Here is a 12,188-nt window from a genome sequence, read left to right as displayed (position 1 = left end):
ATTTGAGGAGAGATAGCATGAGGAGAATGAGGTCAGACACACACACACACACACACACACATGCAAAATGCAACATAGTAAATGTTCCATATGATCAGGTTGACTTGTGTTTAAAAGACGCTTAGCGTGGGTTTTAGACATTTTGATCCAAGATATACAAACCGGATTCCAAAAATGTTGGGACTCTGTACAAATTGTGAATAAAATATACATTTATGAGATTTGTAAATTATTGCATTCCTTTTTTATTCACAATTTGTACAGTGTCCCAACATTTTTGGAATCGGGTCTTCCCCAAACTGTTTTCACAATGTTAGAGGAACACAACTGTATAGGATGTTTTTGAATGAGATTGCATTACATTTTCCATTCACTCAAACCTGTTCCAGCATGAAAATGCCCATGTGCACAATGCAAGCTCCATGAAGATATGTGTTACATTGGTTGGAGTGAAAGATCTTGAGTGTCCTGCAATAGAGTTGAGTGTCCTCAACTCTATTGAACACCTTTGTAGTGAATGTAACTGCACCCCAGGCCTTCCTAAATATACATCCGTACCTGCCTTTACTAACACTCTGTGGCTGAATGAGCACAAATCTCCAGAAGCACACTACAAAATCTTCCCAGAGGTTTGGAGGTTATTATAACAGCAAATAATGGCCTAAATGTGGAATGGGATGTTCACAAAGCACATATGAAACTTATTCTCAGGTGTCCACAAACTTTTGTCAATATAGTGTATATATACACTATATGTATATACATATTTCATGCTATACTATTCAAAACTTTCTGTGTAAAAGAAAAACAATTCTCATGTTTAATAATTAATCTCTGAAGCAAGAGATCTGGTCTAGAATGGATCCATACCATGCCAGTTCAAGTACACAGTTATTACAATAAATATACATTTTTAGAATCTAGTTTGTTTCCAACCAATATTAACTGTGCCAATATAAATTGTTGTGAAAATTGTTGGCTGAAATTAAACAAAGGATGCAAAAAAGAAAACATTTTTTTACTTGTGCTCTCAAACATTTGGTCTCCAATTTGTATCTAATATTGTTGAAAATAATAATATATACTGTAAATGCATTACACCTCATTTTGGAAACACTGATTCATTTATATCTCACGTCACTAAATAATAGTGTGTTAAACAACAAAATCATTTTTTCTATTTTAATGTCAATAAATAGATTTTGTGATGTTGATTAGTTGTTTGTGCTGAAAACATCAATACCGATATTCGTGATCAGTGTGTTGATCAATATAAACAAATATTTGCTCAAGTCCATCGAACTATAACATTTCTCAACATGATATAATTGTTCAACTGAAGATGGCGTTACTACTTTCTCCTTTTAGCAGGAATATTATGCAAAACACTGCAGTAATGTAATTAAATACAATGACCTGTCCATATTTGTCCATGTGAATAGCAAACTCAGGAGCAGGTTCATTAGAATTGCTAATAAAAATGTAATATAAAGTAAGACAGAGCGAAAACAGATCAATAAAAATCATCCTGTAAGCAGCTCATTTTCAATATTAATGCAATGTACTGCAAAGCACTTTCTGAAGAGCAGATTTGACAATAGTTCCAGCTTCAAAGTTTAAACTAATATTACTGTTGTATGACTGTAGCATTTTTAGAAGGAGTCTCCAGTATCAGTGCTTTGTAACAGGCAGAGGTGCCGTTGTTTCTTTAAGCTTTCTGGCATGGAAATGTCTCCAGGAAAAAAACAAGTACAGGAACTAATATTTGTAGGCATTATGCATGCTATTTTTGTGTTATTCTTTCATTCAAATACCATCAACAACTTGTTAATATCAATGTCAATTGAGTTGTAAAGCACAATTTAAAACAACTAGGAGCTGACCAAAGTGCTATACAGCAATACAAGTGTAGCTACATTAAACAATCTCGGATCTGAGCTCTAAGGCAGATGTCCCCAACCATCAGGTTGCAACCCACTACCAGGGCATGAAAGAGCTGTTCCCCGTTGCAAGAATGTTATTGGAAAAACGTCTCTAGATATTACATGTAGTATTTATTAGGGTTTTGCCAAGAGCCACTCTCGAAATTAATATATAGTGCTGAAAATCTCAGAAAACATAATTCTCACACTTGCAACAGGTTCAGCTAATTATTACCTTGAGTGATAAACAAAGAGTTCCTTCAGTGGAGGAGGAAAAGAAAGGGATGGTGATAATAGAACGACAGCTAGTGATGAGAAAAAGGTACAAAAATAAACCAGCATTTAACTGAAAATATGAGAACTTGTAAAAAAAAAAAAAAAAAAAAAAAAAAATGCAACCACTGCATTCTGCACCATTTGAATCATAAAACAGAGAAATATTTTATACCTATATAGGGGAAATTGCAGTAATCAACTATAATACAAATAAAAGCATTAATTATCTTTTCAAAAACTAAAAGAAAAAGGTATTATGACTAAATTTAACTACTTAAATTGATCTTGCTTAGCTAGAAGGAATACCCCTTAATAAAAGCTCCAGTCAGGTAATCACACTACCTTATCGTATACAATATTTCCCTGTAACAGCATGTTATTCATTATTTATTCTTGTCTTTATGATATATAACAGAATGGGGTGTTTTTTATGGTTGTTTTTTTTAAATAGATAATGTAAAAAATTTTACAAAGTAATACTGCTTTTGCATTTACAGTATTATTGCTAATATGAAATAATACTGAATCACTTAACAACTGACCAAATGCAGAAAGGTCCTGGTAGTCCATGTTAATGTGACCTGGCAATCAGTTCATCCATTTTTAATTAGCAAAAGAGAACAGACGGGTGTGCTGACCTCAGTGATGCGTGGGTTAGTGCACTTGACGTTAGCCGTGGCTAGATTTAGCCAGCGGTTGGTGTAGGGGTTGATCATGGGACAGTGGTGCTGTAGGGTGCACCGGCCCTCCATACTGCACCAGCCGCACTGGAACTTCCTCTCAGCCTTCAGGCACATGCCACAGCTGTCTCTCTGAGCGCCACACTTGTACAGATGCACTGTTGGGGAACATGAAGCGTCCGTTATCACGCTTACTAAGCACGACAAGAGAACAGGCCTGAGAAAAGTCCTGCTGTGAAATCTATGAATTCTAAATAAGTCTAAAATCCCATTAAAGCCTTAATGGAGTGGGATTACTTTTACCTAAGGAGATGCTATTATTAAAGCTAGTATTGACAAGACTTAAGATTGGAATTTAGTGCAGATCAGCAGATTTCTATAATTCTGGCTCATTCAGTAATAGTAATTATGTTCTACGTCCTGTTATGAAAAAAATAAAGCACAATAAAAAAAAATCTAATAAAACTTAAACTGATATTTTGAACTAGACAAATTACACCAATTTCTCATTCGATAACTACAAATTATGCTTCTGATTCTCTTCAGGAATCATAGAAAGAATGTTAAAGAATGGTCTGATTTGGGTGTTTAAGGTGTTGTTTATGTTTAATAACTTTTTAAAAAGATTTTAAGAACCTTTATAAAACTCTTATGTATAACAGAATGGCCATGTGCTGGTGCAGTGCAACACCTCATTGTCACTCTGCTGTAGTGTCAATCTGATGCTATGTGTAGAGAGAGAGATAGAGAGAGAGACAGAGAGAAAAATATAGTGTGTGTGCTCGTGTGCGTGTGTTTACCTCGAATGTTCTCAGGATTATCAATGATGAAGTTGCCATTCCACACCACGGAGAAATCCACTGGCAGCTCACTAATCCTCATTCCTTCATACAGATACTACACAGAGAGAGAGAGAGAGAGAGAGAGAGAGAGAGAGAGAGAGAGATGAAATAGTGCTTTTACTACATTACTATTACCTCGCATTGTAGTCGAGTTGTCTTTCAGCTAGTACTTCACTCAATCAAAAACACAAGGCTCAAAAAAACAGCTTACCTCAGTGCACAATGCTTTTTAGTTTTTGTGTGTGTGTGTGTTCAGGTGAACTGAAATTGTATGGTAATGGTAAAATTTTGTAGATATCAGACTGAAGTGCTTGTGGTTATAGAAATAAAGAGGTGTGTGAGTGGTGTGTGTGCGTGTTAATCACTTAAACAATAAACTACACAATCTAAGTATAGTCGAAGTCGGAGTCGGCTTCGGTTACGCTGAAGAACACTTGATCCGGCTGACCCAGCTGATTGTACTTAATTAAATGATACATTGGAAAAAAAAATCATTCGATTAAATATGATTTATTGCTCAGCCCTTTAGATGCGCTTCGTTTGATCGATGGTCTAATTTAGAATGTAGTAACTTTTAGTAGATTTTAGTTAAACTTTAATTCATCATGGTCATGTGAGCGACGAAATGAAAGCGAGAGGAAACAAAGGAACTGCTGACTTTGAAAAACGGTGGAGGGATTTTAATGTCATGAGATTTGTGCAGGTGCCGTCGTAAGGAGCAGATGTAAAAGCAGCTTCTGTAGGGTACTGGATACACGCACTGGTGGGTGTGTGTGTGTGTGTGTGTGTGTGTGTGTGTGTGTTATAATGTTGTGTGTGTGTGTGTGTGTGTGTGTGTGTGTGTGTGTGTGTGTGTATGTGTGTGTTTGTGTGTGTGTGTGTGTGAGTGAGTGAGTCATACCGAGCTGTTCTGGCACTGTACACTAGAGCTGTTGAAGCGCAGCGCTGTAACTCGGTGGCTGACCCCCTGGATGTGCAGCACACACTCGTACCCACGCTGACCCGACTGAGGTTGAGGAAGGTTCCGGGCCTTCAGCGTGATAGGCTTCACTTCTCCGGCTGGGATCAGAATCTCCTCAGAGCGCACCAGCTGAGGACAGTCCTGACAAAACAAACCAGGAACACCAACAATGAACAAGTGCCTGCTCTAATACAACACACAGATGCTGTTATTCTGTGTAAGAACAAAACTAATGGCTGTGCGTAGACAAAAGTACTATGTGTGTGTGTGTGTGTGTGTGTGGTTTTGATCATTTCTCCACCACCTTCCGGCCACTGCAATCCTGTGTCTCCTGCCACTTAATCACTGTTGAAATCTACTGCATCACACCACTCAAACAAGGGACTTGCCATTAACAGCACTACCACAAAAAAGTGTGTGTGAAGCAACAGCACATTTCACTGGAGGCTTGGTGACTGTCATGTGCATGCATATGTGTGTGTGTGTGTGTGTGTGTGTGTGTGTGTCCCTGTGTCTGTCTGTGCACACGCTTGCAGGTGTTCAGTTGATTAATGTGCTACGTTAGAACCTGTCAAGTGGTAAACACACACACACTCGCCCTCTCCTCATGAGTAATTAGCAGCTGATACCAGAATCCAAGAATCTAAGAATAGTCTCCCACTTCTACTACACACACACACACACACACACACACACACACACACACACACACACACACACACAAAAATGCATCAACATATACACAGTCACAATGGCTAAACAATGGAAAAAGAATAGTCTTCACTGACATTGTTTATGTTATATTTATTTTATTTTTTTTCTTTAAGAAGATCAATATCAGTTTTTCATAAATAATCAATGTTTTTATATGTTTTAAAAACATCCACTCTTCTGGGAAGATGCTCCAATAGATTTTGGAGATCTTGTGGATATTTGTGCTCATTCCGCTTTGAGGGTGTTAAGTAAGTAAGTCAGGTACTGATGCAGGTGAGGTGAGGAGGCCTGGGGTGCAGTCAGCTTCCAATGAATCCCAAAAGTGTTCAGTAGGGTTGCAGTCAGACCTCTGTTGCAGGCAACTTAAAATCTTCCACTCCAAACCATGTGAAGCATATCTTCATGGAGTTTGCTTTGTGCACAGGGGCATTATCATGCTGGAAAAGGTTTGGGTTTCATAGTTCAAATAAAGGAAAAAAAATGTTATGCTGCATCCAAAGACATCCTATACAATTGTGTGCCACTAACTTTATGGTAACACTTTGTTAAAGTTATATGGTTCTTCTACAAATTGTAACCACAAATTTGGAGGCACACAATTTAAATGTATTTGAATGAAGTAACATTCAATTTTCTTTATACTTGAACTAGAAGACCCAAACCTGTTCCAGCATGAAACTAAACAAAGCAAACTCCATGAAGATATGTTTTACATGGGTTCCAATGGAGCTCTGACCTCGGTCCTACTGAGCACCTCTGGGGTGAACTGAAATGCTGACTGCACCCCAGGCCTCCTCACCCTACATCAGTACCTGACTTTACTAACAGCCTTCTGGGTGAACAAACACAAATCTCCATAACCACACTCCAAAGTGGAACATCTTCCCAGAAAAGTGGAGGTTATTATAATAGCAAACAGTGACTAGGAATAGGATGTTCAAAAAGAACACACATATGGTCAAGAATCGTATGGAATCGAATGATCAGGTATCTACAAACTATTGTCGAAATAGTGTAGATAAAAAAAAATCATAAATGAAAAAAAGAGAACAGAAAATAAAAGGATAATTGTGATGTGTTATTTGGTGTTTTGAAAGATTCTTTTGTTTACAGTCTTGATGTACATTAATTACGTAGTAAATTTTACCACACATATGACCTGGATTTTTTTTGCAGTATTCTAGTCTGCTTTATAGTCTATAAACAGTTTTTACCAAAATGAGCTTTTACCAAAAGATTTAGTGAAGAGTAATAAATAAATAAATAAATAAATAAATAAATAAATAAATAAATAAATGCCTCCCCCTATAGTAATGACTAAGTACATATTAAGGTTAGCAGCATTGAGCTTATAAAGTGAAGGAAATTATTTAGTCGTGTTTACGGATATCAATCTTATAAAACTGTTTTTTTTGTTTGCTGTTTATCTTTTGTTAGGAGAAATGTGAGTGATACAAAGTCTTTTGTGTGCTGCAATCACAAAGTATCAGTATAACACCACGCTGAGTCTGGTCTGAACGAGAAAACATTCTGCATGCTGAGCATGGGCTCCAGCTTTAAACGTGCAACAATCTGATCTACGTGCATGAGTGACTGGGCGAGTGGGCTGATATGTCTTAACTTTTTATTATTGATTAAGCGTTATCTACACACACCCTTACTCAAGTACTTATTAAAACAGCCTGCATGCAAGACTGCCTGCCATCTCATGTTGTCATGTTGTGTCCTCCACCAGGACAAGCAAGTGTGTGTGTGTGTGTGTGTGTGTGTGTGTGTGTGTGTGTGTGTGTGTGTGTGTGTGTGAGTGAGTGAGTGAGTGTGTGTGTGTGTGTGTGTGTGTGTGTGTGTGTGTGTGTGTGTGTGTGTGTGTACCTCTGAGGCATTGACCCGTCCCTCTTGGAAAGAGCAGCTAGACGGATCGTGTGTACACAGGTTTCGGTACTTGCACCAGTGGCACCGGAAGGAACTGGTTACACAAGACAGACACCTAAAGACACACACAAGGATAAAAAAGTTTTGTAACCATAGGTGTAAGAAAACAAAGAAACACAAATGGTGCTTTCACATATGCAGCGTTTAAGCCATTTGTATCTATTTTTGAACGCTGCTGTGCTTGAAACTGTGGTGTGGTTTGTTTAAGAACACAGGTCCTAGTGTAGCCTGATTTGAAAGAAAAGGTTGTTTGATTCTGAATTGACCAAACAGCAGGCAGGGAACCAAAAATAACATGTATTTTGGGTAGAAACTTCTTTCTTTGTAGATGCTGTAAAACAGTAAAAGAAAGGACAGAGCTGGAGTGTTGCATAAAAGCAGTGTGTTCTGAATATTTGGTGTGGCATAAAGAGCAAATAAACTCTAAATTTGACACACAACATTTTTTGTACTGTAAAAGTTTTCTTTAACTTTTTAAAAGAAATGAGCTTTATGAGTTTTTGTTTTTTTTGTTGTGTTCAACAATATGTGATGTGAAACCAACCCCAAAATCAAAAGTACCAAAAAGTATCCTGAAAGCAGCAGACTGTCATTGCTTTCTGTAATCCCACAGGAAAGTGCTCAAATATTCATATCCCACTCACCTTCTGTTGTGTCCTTGTCTGAATTTTTTTTTTTTTTTTACATTTAGTAAATCTTTGTCCCAAGCAATAAAATTTATTCCCTACTTCTTTAGCATACATTAATAAGTAATTGAAGTTTTTGTGCTTTGCTTGCTTGTTCGTAACAAACACCAACTCAGTGCATGACATCGTATATTGTATTAGAATAATCTAAAAGTTCACCAGAAGGTAAATTCTCTGTCCTTCACCTTAAATAGATTCTGCACATTTCTAAAAAGCCACAAAATGACGAGGATAAATAAGCATCGATTTGTGATAAGTATCAGTGCATTAATGGCTAGAGATGGGTTTGGAAGGACAAGCTCCTCAGAATGATTTGAGCTCCAGAGAGCCAAGTTTATAAAATAATTAGATTTCTCTTAAGTGAGTGAGATTGTACTTCAGCTACTGGTCTTTATTGATATTAGATAATATGTGCAAAGAAAGAAGGCTGCAAAAATATGGATATAGTAAGTTGACTATGGTGACACTTTCCTGACACCAGAAACATCGTGTCCTCAAAGCATGGGCAGAACATCCTGCTTATAAGTTAGACTATATAATTTGATCTGTTCCTATCTTTTTTTCAACATGGGCATGGACAAATATTATTATTAGTGAAACCATACTCAACACAGAGCATGAAGACAAAATATTCTTTTGCCATGTTTCCACACGGACAGTTTTAATTGTCGGATGTGTGCATCATGGCAGAATTTGGTGCTTGATTTGAGACAAATGCTTAGTGATTAAAAATGATTTATCGGTGGAGATTAGTATTTTTTCATATATGAGTAAAGAAAGGACATCATGAATAAATGTGTGTTGCGTTAAAGGTTTTAATTTTTTCCTGCACGCTGCATTAGTCACGTGTTAATAAAATTAACGTGTTCATTTTGACAGCCCTAATATATATATATATATATATATATATATATATATATATATATATATATATATATATATATATATACATATACTGTGGAATATACAAGTATAAATATACAAGTATAAATATACAAGTATACTTAAGATACAGGCAGGTTAGCTTGTTCAATCAAGAACACTGAGGAAAATATACACCACTCATGACAGTTAGCTGGTTAGGCGGTCTGGTTGCAAACAAAAACTAGGCATCCACTTTCCAAAGTGTTCCTATTTTGAGGTCAGACTAAAGCATGAATAAAACACAACTAAAGTATGTTAGTATTTTTGAATAGTTAAAAATCTCCATTGAAAAAATAGTGCTAGCTAGCAGTACAGCATGGAGGGAAACATCTTAGACCCTTGAATCGTAGAACTTCCTAGAATCAACAACCAAACCATGTTATTTAGACTTAATGGCATTGCAGAAGACCTGGTCCTCGTCCACATACTCTCCTGCTGATTTTCTTTTATTAAATATCTAAAATAGATCATGCCCTGACATACAGCCTTAGGAAATAATGCCAAGATTTTCTTTGTGTGACATGGGGCATATTTTTATATCTTGGTGAGGTGCCAGGATTATATTCCCACAAGTGGAGGAATATCTATCTTTTTTAACCTTGCTGTGACATTTGGTTTGTCCTTATGAGGAAGACAAGTTTTGGTTTTCTTTTGGTTACTGAAATTATGATGTTGTTAGGGTTGGCAGGGTTGGGTTGGGTGTAGCAAAGCCTTGATTAGCTGCATTATTAATTGTTAATGGAAGGACCTCATTAGGATAGTAAGACAAATGTGTGTGTGTGTGTGTGTGTGTGTGTGTGTGTGTGTGTGTGTGTGTGTGTGTGTGTGTGTGTGTGTGTGTGTGTGTGTGTTTGTGTGCGTGTGACTCTGTGTATGACTCAGAGATCCTTCAGGAGAGCATACAGTCAGCACATTTGTCATGGAGGAAAGGCGACAATTGTTCCACACATGAAATGTAGGCTGTCCAGAATACACAAAGGAAAGATCTAATCTAATTTGTACAGTGGTTTCCGCTTAGAGTGTCCAATGTACGACACTTTGGTGAGGCTGAACAAGATCTAACCTTAAGAGTTGTCTTTTTAAAAAAGTGACATCAGGATGATTGAGTCTCAGTCATTTCTAAACCAAATACAACGAGGACAATACAGTTTCTGCTGACATGTTAATCAATAATGAGGCAGTGAAGCACTCTGTCGCATATAGGCTCCTGAGCAAGAATCTACAATCTCAGTGGTCTGTATGATGCCTCTGAGAAACTATTTAAGGGATTTATATCAGGGGAGTGAAAGAGGAGCTAGAGAGGATGGTGGGGAGGAGCGTGCCAAACACTTAGCCGGTGTCAAAGAGTGATGAGATGAGATGCAATTCCATGCCACCCAAGAAGAACCATTCTGCTCCACTGTATCCATAATCCCCCTCAGACATGGGCACAGAGAGGCAGCTGGTGAGACACACTGGGAGGGCAAAGGGATGTTTGTGTGTGTGTGTGTGTGTGTGTGTGTGTGTGTGTGTGTGTGTGTGTGTGTATGGATGCGTGTTTGAGGGATTACTCAGGGGATCGGATAGAGGGAGTTTGTTTGATTAGTTCCAGATCTGCTGGGATGTTTCAGAAAGAATGGCTTAGGAGGGGACGCCGATAATCGGGGCAACAGGAAAGTAGAGACACGGACACTTGAGAATAAAAGCTGAAAAAAAAAAGCCTGTCATCTCCTACTGTGGCCAGCACCTCCTCCGTCATTTCACAAAGCTTCCAGCCAATCGAGCTCTTTCATCTCTGGTGCAGAAGAGCGTCTGCTTTCCACAGACCGAACGAGACACCACAAAACACGTGAGCAGGATATGAACAGCCCGATTAGAGCTGAGAAATTCCGCTCCTGCGCTCGAAAAATGTCAAATAATCGGACGCTATTAGCTTTAATGGATGCCTTTTAGAATAGTAAGAGCCGAAGCTAGATATGGCACCAGAACATCACACGCATGCCAGCCAGATCTCTTAGCAATTTACTGCACCCCCACTAGAGGGGTCTCTGAGCACTCCATGTCGCTTTCAGCTTCACAATACTTGACTCGCTACCATGGTGATCTTACTCAGTATGCACGAACATGCCCTTTGGGTCAAACATGCTTACTAATGTCCGTTTTACGCAACACTTTCAAAATATCTTACCATGCAGCCAGAGTCAAGGTTACAGAGCTGCAATGAGTCAATGCTGTCAAAACTCGCAAAGGAAAAAAGCATCCTTTTCCTTCACTTCACATTAGCCATGAATACACAACAATGTATTGCAAATAGAGCTTATATAGTATATTATATAGTCATTTTTCAGGATTGTTCCATTTTAGGCAAAAGGAAAAAGGAAAAAGCCATTTCACATTGACATTTGAAAATAAGTGGATTGTTATTGGGTCATTTTAGCGAATATAAAGGTTAGGAAACTATTGCTATTTGTCTTTCAGTACAAGGGAGTTCAATGCTAGGCTGTTATCAGTGCAGCTTGTTGTTGAAAGAGGTGACTCAGAGGTTAAGCTTGTGAGTGACAGATCAGAAAGTTTTGAGTTCAAATTCCAAAACTGCCAAAACCTAACCTTTGAATGATCAAGTATATAATGTTTTAACTGGAAAACACTTTAGATAGAATTATTAAAAACAAATTACAAATCTGGTGCTAATAAATGAGTGTCAATTTATTGTACATACAGTGTATATGTAAAAAGGGAAATGAGACTCACAGCTGGTGTACGCTGCAGTTGTAGAATTTAACCTCGGTGCTGATCAACATTTGACCTGTCTCCTTCGAGTTCAGCCTGAGCTCCACTCCAGACCAGTCTGAGACACACAGACACACAGACACACATAAAGGAAGCAAAGTGAATTCTTTATTACACATGAATCTCATTGTCAGGTGTCCACAAACTTTTGTAAATGTGATTTGTGAACATCCCATTCCACATTTAGTCCTAGTTTGCTGTTATAATAAACTCCACACTTCTGGGAAGAAGTTTCCATTAAATTTTGGAGTGTGGCTGTGAAGATTTTTGCTCATTTAGCCACAATATTGTAAGTAAAGTCAAGCACTGATGGAGGGTGAGGAGGCCTGGGGTGCAGTCAGAATTCCAATTCATAACAAAGGTGTTCAATAGGTTTGTGAGGTCAGAACTCTATAGCAGGCCACTTAAGATCTTTAACTCCAAACCATGTAAACCATATCTTCCTGCAGATCTGTTTGTACATTGTCATACTGAAATGGTTT

General features: G+C 37.9%; 1 protein-coding gene across 1 annotated transcript in view; it reads right to left on the bottom strand.

Moving 5' to 3' along the window:
- The window catches only part of plxna2 (plexin A2), a 205,948-nt gene that overhangs the window by 56,308 nt on the left and 137,452 nt on the right, over nt 1-12,188 (bottom strand). The window contains exons 8-12 of the mRNA XM_046869113.1: nt 11,668-11,764; nt 7,268-7,382; nt 4,622-4,822; nt 3,679-3,775; nt 2,837-3,036 (exon numbers count right to left, since the gene is read on the bottom strand). Coding sequence (XP_046725069.1) covers nt 2,837-3,036; nt 3,679-3,775; nt 4,622-4,822; nt 7,268-7,382; nt 11,668-11,764 — 710 coding nt within the window. The remainder of the gene's footprint in view (nt 1-2,836; nt 3,037-3,678; nt 3,776-4,621; nt 4,823-7,267; nt 7,383-11,667; nt 11,765-12,188) is intronic.

This window comes from Silurus meridionalis, chromosome 16, assembly GCF_014805685.1.
Source record: "Silurus meridionalis isolate SWU-2019-XX chromosome 16, ASM1480568v1, whole genome shotgun sequence".
Lineage (NCBI taxonomy): Eukaryota > Metazoa > Chordata > Actinopteri > Siluriformes > Siluridae > Silurus > Silurus meridionalis.
Note: the sequence above shows the minus strand (reverse complement) of the source record. Positions and strands in the feature narration are given on the sequence as shown.